The 13,557-nt window shown below is 36.0% G+C and overlaps 1 protein-coding gene and 1 long non-coding RNA gene across 2 annotated transcripts in view; one reads left to right on the top strand and one right to left on the bottom strand.

Annotated features, from left to right (window-relative positions):
* LOC131514338 (uncharacterized) overlaps positions 1–13,557 on the bottom strand; it is a 479,074-nt gene that overhangs the window by 43,033 nt on the left and 422,484 nt on the right. The gene's annotated exons all lie outside the window — the stretch shown is intronic.
* Positions 1–13,557, top strand: part of PKHD1 (PKHD1 ciliary IPT domain containing fibrocystin/polyductin) — a 473,171-nt gene that overhangs the window by 440,744 nt on the left and 18,870 nt on the right. Inside the window, exon 65 of the mRNA XM_058734233.1 lies at positions 2,746–2,868. Coding sequence (XP_058590216.1) covers positions 2,746–2,868 — 123 coding nt within the window. The remainder of the gene's footprint in view (positions 1–2,745; positions 2,869–13,557) is intronic.

Below are 13,557 nucleotides of genomic sequence, written 5' to 3'. Positions count from 1 at the left end.
TACTAATATTTCCAAATTAGAAATTAAAGGAGAAAATGTAAAATTTACTTATTTAGTTTAAAATACCAATAATTGGGGCACCTGGGTGGCTCAGTCGGTTGAGTGTTCGACTTTGGCTCAGGTCACGATCTCGCGGTTCGTGGGATCAAGCCCCACGTCGGGCTCTTTGCAGACAGCTCAGAACCTGGAGCCTGCTTTGGTTCTGTCTCCCTCTCTCTCTGCCCCTCCCCTGCTTGCTCGCTCTCTTTCTTTCTTTCTCTCTCTCTCAAAAAAAGTGAATAAACATTAATTTAAAAAAATATATATATATAATAATACATGCGTTATATGTTAACATAATTAACAGTTTTTTTTTTTAATTTCAAAAATGATGTTTTGGGGGCACCTGGGTGGCTCAGTCAGTTAAGCATCTGACTCTTGATTTCAGTTCAGGTCATGATCGCACAATTTGTGAGTTTGAGCCCCATATCAGGCTCTGTGCTGACAGCGCAGAGCCTGCTTGGGATTCTATGTCTTTCTCCCTCTCTTCCTCTCTCTCTCTCTCTTAAATAAATAAATAAATAAATAAATAAACAAACAAAATTTAAATGATGTTTTCAAATATAGATAATGACAAAAATGGCACTTTTATAGAACTCTTTAATGTCTGCTTAAGAAAAGTCAGCATTGGGTGCCTGTGTGGTTCCATGGGTTAAGCATCCAACTTCTGCTCAGGTCATGATCTCGCGGTTTGTGGTTTAGAGACCCATGTCAGGCTTTCAGCTGACAGCTCAGAGCCTGAAGCCTGCTTGTAATTCTGTGTCTCCCTCTCCCTCTCTGCCCCTCACCCTCCTCATGCTCTTGTCTCTCTCTCTTTCTCTCTCCCTCTCTCTCAAAAATATATAACCATTAAAATTTTTTTTTAAAAAGTCAGCTGGATTCTCTTAACAGCTTCTGTATTATATTTGCTGCAATGTATTGTTTTGACTGAAGTATATGAAGAAAATCCAGCCTCACAAAGATACATAGTAGAAGGGGAAGAGTATTTTAATAGCCTTCATAGATAATTGCAGATAATCCTATTTGATAGTACACCCAAACTGGCCAAGAGATGGTTCCTTAAAGGTACATCACAATGCACTCTTATAGTCCGTTACATGAAAATTATTCTATCATATACTTTGAGTGGAGACTTATCCATGCATGATTTTGAAATATGTGTTAGCTATTTGGAAAATATTGTTTCACTGAGTTACAAAGATGTTCCAAATGCTGACATATTGCATTCTGCAATTTTTTAAAAACTGCATTTGTTAATATCAATATTAAACTTTAAGAATTAGAAATATGCAAAATTTGTAGTTGATAGAAGTCAAAAATTCTAAATCTCCCATAAAAGCTTGAATTTTATCACTGGCAACAAATATTATCAATTGTTTCATACAAGTTACAGACTCGCTTCATTCACTTAAAAATCTGCCAGATACCCCAGAATGAATAGCCAGAATCTGTCTTTCATTCTTCCAAGTTATTTTAGTCTAAAAATGGTGTTACATGAAAAAAAAATCAGCTATTTGAGCTAAACTCAATCACAAAAGTGCTTTTCCTTGAGAAAAATGATCATATGCCGTGGCCTGGCAGCATCTGACATTACATTACAAATTTATGTGTTTATCCTCTGCTATCCAAAGTAGAATAAAAGCTCTATAAGATCAGGTACCAGATCTTTATTACTCATTGTCTTTCTATTGCTTAGAATAGTTCCTGGCATGAACAATGTAAATATATTTTTGATTAATGTAGTTAATAAATAAGTGAATAGAATATAAACATCTCATCAGTCAAAAGTAGATTCTTCAAGGTACCTGGGTGGCTCAGTCAGTTGAGCGTGTGACTTTGTCTCAGATCATGATCTCATGGTTCCTGTGTTCAAGCCCCGCTCAGGGCTATGTGCTGACAGCTCAGAGCCTGGGGCCTGCTTTGGATTCTGTGTCTCCCTCTCTCTCTGCCCCTCCACTTCTTATGCTCATATGCGCTGTCGCTCTCTGTCTCTGTCTGTCTCTCTCTCTCCAAAAATAAATAAAACATTAAAAGAAATAGAAGTCTTCAGTCAAAAGCACACACAATTTCATGAGCTCTATGGATCGTACCCATGTCAATTTCCTGTTTTCGATACCATATTATAGTTATTTGGGTTGTTAACAGTGGAGGAGGCTGGTTTAGGATGCATGAACCCTCCCTTATATTTCCTGCGAATCTATCATTATTTCAAAATAAAAGGTAAAGAGTATTGTAACATTCCATACCAGCTCTGTCCAGTAAGAATATAACATGAACCACAAATATGAGGCACATGATGTAATTTTCTAGTATCCTCTTAATCTATCAAAAGTTATTTCAACATGTAATAACTATAAGAATATTAGGTATTTTAGTTTTTCAAAATCAGGTGTATATTTTGCACTTACAGCACATCTTAATTTAAGCTAGTCATATTTCAAATGTTCAGTAGTCATATTTGGTGGCTAGTTTTACTGTATATGGCTACTGAACCAACCTTAAAGTTGCTGGTCAGTATATGGGATTGTATTTCATTATTCCTTAAGCTCTCAATACATCATATGAATTCTATTGCATGTGTATATCACAATCATTTTGTGAGGGCGTACAAGAGGAACACCTTAACCCTTAGGGCACGTTTGCAAATAAAAAATGTCATTTTATCTAAAAAACAAGAAACATTCACATTTTTTTTCATTATTCTAGAAATAAAAAGTGGAGATATTTCTGAATTCCAGACTAATGGTCAAAAGAATCACATCCACATCTCATCCAAACGCCAAGGATCACATGTAGAGACTGAAAAGGAAGACGCCATGATGGGAGAAGGTAAGCTTGGACAATGGGGATGATTTCCACAACAGAGACCCATCGTGGATGAGCTGTGGCCTCCCTCTCCACATGGTTGTTAGTTTCTGGATCAATTTAGTTGTTAGGCCCTTCTTTATTCTTTGTTACTTCTTAAGGAAATTACACCCCAATACAGGAATATACAAGTCCATCTGATTCACTCAGCTATTAACCAATTATTCAAGTTGACATTTATAATTTTTTCTTAGTAGATGATAATTGGTTTAACATTTGAATTTGTTACATAGAGAAAGGGAAAACTAAAGCATAGGCATATAATCTTTCCCTTAGCTATTGCAAAGCTGCCAGTCTGGCAACATTATTGAATTTGGGAAATAAGACAGTGGTGTTGCCAAATACCAACTATGCAAATTAGGCTGAATACAGAACCCTTAAAAATGAGTCAGCTCTGTGAAGCTCTGCTTTGTTGTTTTGTTACTTTTAGCAAAATGCATTATTTGCTTACATTGCACATTATGCTAGATGATTTTGCTTGTTATATTTCTATATTACCATTGGAATTGGTGCCAAGCAAAGAAAAGGTAAGCATTTATTCAGACCAATGATTTTCCTTTGCCCTTCTAAGACACAGAAAACAGGAGGATAGTGGGTAGAGCACAAGAGGGATTTGCCAAATATGGATATGGTGGATGAAAAATATTCATATAATTTTTATGAATCTGAAACATTTTGAAGCATACACTCTAGAAAGAGTAATATTTGTATTTATTCTAAGGAATAGTCAATTATCATATTTTCTGCTTGAAAAAAGAATATGAATTTTAATGATTCTGAGTACCATGTTTAACTAAAATGTAGCAGTTCAATGTTGTTCTACCTCTAACTAGTTCAGCGAACTCTGGCAGGTGTGTGTGTGTGTGTGTGTGTGTGTGTGTGTGTAGATATCAGTTTGTTTGCCTGTTTGTATTTTTTCTCATGGAGGAAATGAAGTTAGTTTTTTAGAAATGTCCCAACAAATTAGCCAGCCATACTTCAGCCTGTACCTATGCCAGAAGGTGGAAGTAGGTTTGGAGTGGGTAGGTGTGAGAAGAAAGAAGATAGAGAGAAAAGGACGGGAATTTTTTCCAGATTCCATCTAAGACCACTTCGTTTGGTTTCTAGAAACCTCTTGTCTATATTATTGCATGTAAATTCAGCATAAGTGTTTGAAAAGGCTCATGTGAATTCAGCACTGTGAAAAACAGCATATTTAGCCGCATTCTTAAGCAAACAGCAAGAGTGATGCTAATCTCCCCCTAATCTAATATGGCTATCTACATGAATCTCGGTTACCCTACTTAAATTAACTACATTAAGCAGTCCACGATGCCTGAGTGTTTTATTAAGGAACATTTTTTATCTGGTGGCTTATTAATAAATTATCAGGAATGAGATAAGGGACAGGGTTCCTGCGGAAAAGTTTAGATTGAAGAGACGGGAGTATCAGGGGCCATTTTATTAGGACATCCAGGTTAAAAATAGAAAGATGTGTTCTCCAAATCCTCCCTTAGGGACCATAGCAGATTTGTTTCCTTATTTCCTAAGCTATGTCCAAATCTGAAGAGCATCAATTCCAAGGCAAGTAATGAGGCATCTCCTATTTTCTTCAGAAATTATTGCCAGCTACAAAACAACTAATTGTTGCAAGCTTTAAATAAATTTGGTTTATTTCAGTATTTCCGTGGCACTTTAGTTTCCCTTTTCTCTCTTTTTCTAAACTTTTGGCCTTTGCGAATAAAGGAATTGGCTGTGTCTCTCATAAGCACACTGCATTTACTAAGCAATACCATAGCACTAAAATTATTCAGCTGGTGGAACTGTTTCCACCATCCAGTATATTGAGACTGTAAACTCATCATGTTATGGCTTTTACCAAAAATTGTGTGGATATAACAGGGGTGGTGGAGAGTTACACTGGGGGAGGAAGGGAGTGGTGCATATATCCCTCATATTTTACCATTACCAGCCAGACATATAGAGCCATCTGAGTCAGCTTATAAAATTCATATTTGTGCTGGTCACTCTGCTAGTTAGATCTAATGAATTCTCAAGTTAGTTGGAGAGGCAGAAGAATGGGACAGTTCAGAGCATGAAATCCAGGAGTCAGGCAGACTGAATTTAATCCTGACTCTCCTGTTGACTTGCTTTGTGGCCTCAAGGAAGTCAACTATCCTCTATGTCCATCAGCTCCCTCATTAGGAAAGTTGCTATAATAACACTGCTCACAACTTATGGTTGTTGTGCTGATTAAGTGAGTTAATATTACTAACATGTGTAGAGCAATTCCTGGCATATTGTATGTAAGATATATATGTGTTATTTATTGTTGGTTCTTGTTATTTAAGACTCAAAGCCTTCAAAAGCATGACTCCTTCCTATCTTTGTAACCTTACTTTGCAATTCACCTTTCTGCCCACTGCCCACACTCACTACACGAGCTCACTCCTCCTCAGGTGTGTTTAATACCTTCCCACCCATTTCCCTGCACACTTTCTCCCAGTTGGATTGCTTATCTTCACCTGTTAAAACCTCCTGAAGCTTTTAAGCACCAGCTGAAAAATGTTTTTGTTTTGTTTTGTTTTTTTCTCATAAAGTCTTTCCCAGTCCCTCCTACTTCAATGAAAATGAGTACTTCCTCTTTGGGTTCCAAAATATTAAATGTGTGCCTCGATGGCAGTATTTTTTCTTTTTTTTGTTTGTTTGTTTTTAAGAATTCATTATACATAGATGGCTCTCTGTTCCCATAGGCCAGTGGTTCTTGAGAGGCTAGTTTTGGCCCTGCAAATAGAGTGGCCACCTTATCCTGGTTTTCCCATAACTTTGCCAGTTTTAAAAATCAAAGCCTTGTGTCTCAACAACTCCCTCTATCCCAGACAAATGGGGACACTTAGTCATCCAACCTCCAGAGGACATTTGCATTGTTGTCAGAGTTGTCACAGGGAGGGGGGACACTACTGGCATCTAGTGAGAAGAAATTAGGGATACCATAAACATCTTACAATGCACAGGACCACCCCACAGTAAAGATTATTTGGCTCAAGATGTCAATAATGCCAAGGCTGAGAAACTCTGGAAGAAGCTATTGTCTTTGTAATATGTAGATGAGAGATGCTGGAATGGCTTACTAAATGTAGTTAGATTATGTCTCCGATAAATATTGGATAAGTATTTATTTGCCTCCTGATATTTGTTTAGTACTTTATTAGATCTTCTCTGTATAGTTAGTTGCAGAGAGGTGATATCTGGTCCCCTGTCTTTTATGAGCGTGCAATTTGGTTGGGACACAAGAATAATATTTTGGGTAAAATGAAAGAACAATTCTAGGCAACAATTAAGTGTAAAGCAATCACAACAAACAATATGTATTTGATGAATGTAAGGATTGGAGATAATTCCCTGATGAACGTAAGGATTGGAGATAATTCCCCAAGAGTGAAAAGAATATCACTATCTTAAGTTACATGTTTAGTCCTTCAAGCTCCTAAATCATATCACACTGTTTCAAATCCCATTTGCTAAGGGCCTGGTTGTCCAGTTTGCACACACTCAGGTTTACAGAAATGCCAGGGAGGGAGTCTAGTTTTGCTCTGTCAAAGCTCCATTTTGTATTATTCCTTCTCAACTGTTCCCTTGCTCCCCTAATTCGGTTAACAAGGAGCAGATCTCCCAGGTGAGACACCTCAGAGTTCTCTTTACCTCCTGGTGCTCCCCATACCACCCTGTGCTCTTGCTCACCAAGTTTGAATAACAACATCACTGTAACCTCTTTGGTTTCCACCTTCCCCTATATTGTTTCACAGATGTATCTTCAGTTCAGTCTTAGTTAATACACCCATTATAGATGTCCATTCCTCCTGTCCTTCTTTTCTCTCCAGGACAACACTCCCCATACACAACTTCTCCCAGCTTCAAAATGACATTTTCCAATGTATCTATACACCTAAAGTCTCTACTCCTTCCAATCCCAGATCAAATTCAGTTTCTCCTTTTTTTTTAAGCTAGAATAAATAATCCCCTTGTTTGAACTTTTATAACACTTCCCTCTTGTTCACTTAACACCTTTTATATATAATATAGTTATGGGTGTTCATGTAGTCCTGATCTTTTTGAATAAATTCTGTATATTTTCTAATTCCAGCAGCACTGTTACCATAGGGTGTTAGGATATTAGACCGCTTATAATTATTGTTATTGAGTGAATGGTGAAAGCAAAGATGAAATGAGACCTGTTCCTGCCCTTCTCCCTTTCTAGAGAAACCTGGGTTCCAGCAGTTTTTTCAACTGCTGTAAAAAAGCCCTCTTATTTTTCTAAAAGAGACGCAGAAAGTTTATTCAGGTTCACAAGATAAACAACAGGATCATGACTGTACGTCTTTGGGGTCCTACCAATTGGCAAAATGTGACTGACTTGCAGGCAGAATGCTATCTAGTGCCACCTTAGTTTCCTTGCTATTGCCTTTGTCTTTGTGTGACTGCTATTGCTGCAGACCCCAGTGCTCCCTTCTCTAGACATCGCAGGTCTTTGGCCACTTTTTTTTTTGTGAAACCTCTGTTCCCAGTGCTGGGAACTGAAAATTCACGAAAAAATGGCAAGATATTATGGATTTGTGACTATATCATTAACTTCAGGGTTTTATGTCTACCACTTTAGGGTCCTATTGACTGTATATGGTGTATTTTATGAATATTAAATAAAAAGGACTGTGAATTTACCTTTGTAAGTACAGACCTATAAGAATGACAGGGAGAGGGAAGAAGAGAGCTGGCCACAAGATGTCCAAAAGCAAGGAAGACCAAAACAGCTCTGGACTAAAAATTGTCCCATGTTCCCAGGAAAGTAGAACTATATTTAGAAATTATTAATAAATAGCCTGCCCATGTCATATAATTAAAAATATATGAACATCTCCTAATTTAAAAATGTAAATAAAATCTAGCACTTAATTACTTAAGAAAATTTTTAAAATGGGAATATTTTTTAAAATACCAAGGGTAAGAGACTTTCAGCTAAATAAGATGGAGAGTTCCAATGTTCTCTGTAAGCAAGATCCAATATCATGTTTAACAAGGGAACATTAGAAGAGGTACTACTCACATTAAGATAAAACAAATAACTCATTACCACAACTTTATAACATATTTTAGAATGCTAGGAAATACAATATAAAAAAAAACTAAGAGAATGTTAGAGAAAATACATGATTGTAGATGATATAACTGTTTAATACTAACTTAAAAGATGCAACCCATAAATGCTATAATTTATAAATAATTTGAATTGCTTACACAAAAATTATGTTGGTCTATGCAAAAATAATATTGTATAAGCCAGTGGCATACAGTTAGAAGGCATATTGAAATGCATAATAGTGACTAAAGATGATGCTGTCTTGGAAAACAATGTTAACAAGAGGTATATTGGACTTTTATATAAAAAATAAACTATATTGCATAGTTTAAAGAGCAGACTTGATTACATAGGGAATTGCACCATGTTTCTAATTGGATTGAGTAATATTGCAAAGAAATCAGTAACTCCTAAATTAATTTTGGTTTAATGCAGCTGCCATTATTTTATACTGAGTAGAACATCATAAGATGATTCTAAAGTTCTTCAGATAATACAGAACAATGATACAAAGCCAATTTTTTTTATTTTTTTATTTATTTTTTTTTTTTACATTTATTTATTTTGAGACAGAGACAGTGTGAGTCAGGCGGGGCAGAGAGAAAGAGAATCCCAAGCAGGCTCCACAGAATCCAATGTGGAGCTCGAACCCACAAAGCTGTAAGATCATGACCTGAGCCAAAACCAAGAGTCAGACACTTAACTGACTGAGCCACCCAGGCCTCCCAAAGCCAAATTTTTAATAAGAAATTGAGTTTAGGCAGTAGGGATGGGTAGCTCAACCAGAGAAATAATATTTATGTTACTATTTTCAGACAATATAATACTGACATAAGCATATATGCAGATATTAGTTCAAATAAATGAGATACAGATATTAGATATATAAATGTAACATATGATAAAAGAGATAAAAATAAAACAACTGTTAGTCTTTAAATGGGGTTAGTAAATTTGACTGTTTACAACATTTATCAATCTAGACTCACACTTCAAAAATTATACCAAAGTAAACTCCATATGGATTCATGAGTGAATTCAGGTTCACTAAAACATATCCACTGCTAGAATATTATAAAACAATAAACACTCATGATATAATTTGGAATTAAAGGCATTTTTCTCTCATATTTTTAAAATTTCCGTAGCTTATTTGCAATGCGTTACTTATTCAAAATATATAATTTTTCTCTTCAAGGAAAAAATCTACATTAATGAATCTTAATTATTACATATACCTTCTTAAACATGTAGGCAGGACTGCTGCCCTGATTGACAAATGAGAAACCAAAGTGGAGTACATTCTTTTTTTTTCCCACTGTTAATGTGTCTTCTTTTTTTATGTTTTTTTTTCTTTCTATATTTATTTTTTATAATTTACATCCAAATTACCACATAGTGTAACAGTGATTTCAGGAGTAGATTCCTTAAGCCCCTTACCCATTTAGCCCATCCTCCCCCCCCACAACCCTTCCAGCAACCCTCTATTTTTTTCTCCATATTTGAGTCTTTTATGTTTTGTCCCCTTCCTGTTTTTTATATTATTTTTGCTTCCCTTCCCTTATGTTCATCTGTTTTGTATCTTAAAGTCCCCATGTGAATAAAGTCATATATTTGTCTTTCTCTAACTAATTTCGCTTAGTATAATACCCTCTAGTTCCATCCACGTAGTTGCAAATAGCTAAATTTAATTCTTTTTGGTTGCGGAGTAATAATCCATTATATATACATACATACGTATACATATATATATCCATTCATCCATAGATGGACATTTGGGCTCTTTCCATACTTTGCCTATTGTGGATAGTGCTGATATAAACATTGGGGTGCATGTGTCGCTTTGAAACAGAATACCTGTATCCCTTGGATAAGTAGTAGTGCAATTGCTGAGTCATAGGGTAGTTCTATTTTTAATTTTTTGAGGAATCTCCATACTGTTTTCCAGAATGGCTGTACCAGTTTACATTCCCACCAGCAATGCAAAAGATATCTTCTTCCTCCGCATCCTCGCCAACATCTGTTGTTGCTTGAGTTGTTAACATTGGCCACTCTGACAGGTGTGAGGTGGTATCTCATTGTGGTTTTGATTTATATTTCCCTGATGATGAGTGATGTTGAGCATTTTTTCATGTGTCTGTTAGCCATCTGTATGTCTTCTTTGGAGAAGTGTCTATTCATGTCTTTTGCCCATTTCGTCACTGGATTATATGTTTTTTGGGTGTTGAGTTTGATAAGTTCCCTATAGATTTTGGATACTAAAACTTTATCTGATATGTCGTTTGCAAATATCTTCTCCCATTCTGTCAGTTGCCTTTTAGTTTTGCTGATTGTTTCATTGAGCAGAAGCTGTTTATTTGGATGCGGTCCAAATAGTTCATTTTGCTTTTCTTTCTCTTGCCTGTGGAGACGTGTTGAGTAAGAAGTTGCTGTGGCCAAGGTCAAAGAGGTTTTCGCCTGCTTTCTCCTTGAGGATTTTGATGGCTTCCTGTCTTACATTTAGGTCTTTTATCCATTTTGAGTTTATTTTTGTGTGTGGTGTAAGAAAGTGGTCCACGTTCATACTTCTGCATGTCGCTGTCTAGTTTCCCAGCATCACTTGCTGAACAGACTGTCTTTATTCCATTGGCTATTCTTTCCTGCTTTTCAAAGATTAGTTGGCCATATGTTTATGGGCCCATTTCTGGGTTCTCAATCCTGTTCCATGGATCTGAGTGTCTGTTTTTGTGCCAGTACCTGTCTTGATGATTACAGCTTTGAAATATAACTTGAAGTCCGGGATTGTGATGCCTCCTGCTTTGGTTTTCTTTTTCAAGATTGCTTTGGCTATTTGGGGTCTTTTCTGGTTCCATAAAAATTTTAGGAATGTTTATTCTAGCTCTGTGAAGAATGCTTGTGTTATTTTGATAGGGATTGCATTGAATACTTAGATTCCTTTGGGTAGTATTGACATTTAACAATATTTGTTCTTCCTATCCAGGTACATGGAATATTTTTCTTTATTTTAGGAGGGTTCTTCAGTTTCTTTCATAAGCTTTCCATAATTTTCCATGTATAGATTTTTCACTCTGTTTAGATTTATTCCTAGGTATTTTATTGCTTTTGGTGCAATTGTAATGGGATCAATTCCTTGATTTTTCTTTCTCTTGCTTCATTATTGGTGTATAAGAATGTGACCAATTTCTGTGCATTGATTTTATATCCTGCGACTGCTGAATTCATGGATTAGTTCTAGCAGTTTTTTGGTGGACTCTTTTGGGTTTTCCATATACAGTATCATGTCATCTGTGAAGAGTGAAAGTTTAGCTTCCTCATGGCCGATTTGGATGCATCTTATTTTCTTTATGTTGTCTGACTGCTGTGGCTAAGACTTCCAATACTATGTTGTATAACAGTGGCGAGAGTGGACATCCCTGTCTTGTTCCTGACCACAGAGGAAAAGCTCTCAGTTTTTCCCCATTGAGGATGATATTAGTGTTGGGTCTTTCATATATTCCTTGTATGATCTTGAGGTAAGATCCTTCTATCAAGGTTTTTATCAAGAAAGGACTTTGTATTTTGTCAAATGTTTTCTCTGCATCTATTGAGAGGATCATGTGGTTCTCGTGCTTTCTGTTACTGATCTGATCACATTGATTGTTTTGTGGATATTGAACCAGCCCTGCATGCCAGGTATAAATACCACTTGGTTGGGGTGAATAATTCTTTTAATGTATTGTTGGATTTGGTTGGCTAATACCTTGTTGAGGATTTTTGCATCCGAGTTCATCAGGGAAATTGGTCTATAGTTCTCCTTTTTAGTGGGGTCTATGTCTGGTTTTGGAATCAAGGTAATTCTGGCTTCACAGAAAGAGTTTGGAAGTTTTCCTTCCATTTCTATTTTTTGGAACAGCTTCAAGAGAATAGGTGTTAACTCTTCCTTGGCTGTTTGGTAGAAATTCCCTGGAAAGCCATCTGGCCCTGAACTCCTGTTTTTGGGGAGATTTTTGATTATGAATTTGATTTCTTTACTGGTTAAGGGTCTGTTCAAATTTTCTATTTCTTCCTTTTTCAGTTTTGGTACTTTATATGTTTCTAGGAATTTGTCCATTTCTTCCAGATTGCCCATTTCATTGGTGCATATTTGCTCATAATATCCTTTTATTATTGTTTTTATTTCTGCTGTGTTGGTTGTGATCTCTCCTCTTTCATTCTTGATTTTATTTGGGTCCTTTCCTTTTTCCTTTTCATCAAACTGGCTACGGGTTTATTTTGTTAATTCTTTCAAAGAACCAGCTTCTGGTTTTATTGATATGTTTTCCTGTTTGTTTGTTTGTTTTGGTTTTTATGGCATTGATTTCTGCTCTAATCTTTATTATTTCCTGGTTCTGCTGATTTTGAATTTTATTTGCTGTTCTTTTTCCAGCTCTTTAAGGTTTAAGGTTAGGTTGTGTATCTGAGACCTTTCTTCCTTCTTTGGGAAGGCCTGGATTGCTATATACTTCCCTTTTATGACTGCCTTTTCTGTGTCCCAGAGGTTTTGGGCTGTTGTGTTATCATTTTCATTGGCTTCCATGTACTTTTTAATTTCCTCTTTAACTTCTTGGTTAGCCCATTAATTACTAGGATGGTCTTTAGTCTCTAAGTATTTATCATCTTTCCACATTTTTTCTTGCAATTGATTTTGAGTTTCATGGTGTTATGGTCTAAAAATATTCACCATATGATCTCGATCTTTTTGTACTGGTTGAGGGCTCATTTGTGTCCCAGTATATAATCTATTCTGGAGAAGGTTCCAGGTACACTGGAGAAGAATGTGTATTCTGCTTTAGGATGAAATGTTTTCAATATCTCTGTTAAGTGCATCTGGTCCAGTGTGTCTTTCAAAGCCTTTGTTTCCTTGTTGATTTTCTGTTTAGATGATGTGTGCATTGTTGTAAGTGGGGTATTGAAGTCGCCTACTATTATGGTACTATTATCAATGAGTTTCTTTATGTTTGTGAATAATTGATTTATATATTTGTGTGCTCTTACATTTGGAGCATAAATGTTTACAATTGTTAGGTCTTCATGGTGGATAGACCCCTTATTATATATATATATTGTATATATATGTGTATATATATATATTATTATATTATTATATATATATTATATATATATATATACATATATTTATATAATGCCCTTCTCCATCTCATCATACAGTATTTTAAAGTCTAGAATGTCTGATATAGGTAGGGCTACTCTGCTTTCTTTTGTTGACCAATAGCGTAATAGATGGTTCTCCATCCCTTACTTTCAGTCTGAAGGTGTCTTTAGGTCTAAAGTGGGTCTCTTGTAAACAGCATATAGATGGATCTTGTTTTCTTATGCATTCTGTTACCCTATGTCTTTAGAGTGGAGCATTGAGTCCATTGACATTTGGAGTACTGAAAGATATGAATGTATTGCCATTATGTTGCCTGTAGAGTTGGAGTTTCTGGTGGTGTTCTCTGGTCCTTTCTAGTCTTTGTTGCTTCTGGTGTATTTTTTTTCCCCGTCTTTTCTCCCCTAACAGA

Source organism: Neofelis nebulosa, chromosome 6, assembly GCF_028018385.1.
Source record: "Neofelis nebulosa isolate mNeoNeb1 chromosome 6, mNeoNeb1.pri, whole genome shotgun sequence".
Lineage (NCBI taxonomy): Eukaryota > Metazoa > Chordata > Mammalia > Carnivora > Felidae > Neofelis > Neofelis nebulosa.
The sequence above is the reverse complement of the archived record's forward strand: the minus strand, read 5'-3'. Positions and strand labels throughout refer to the sequence as shown.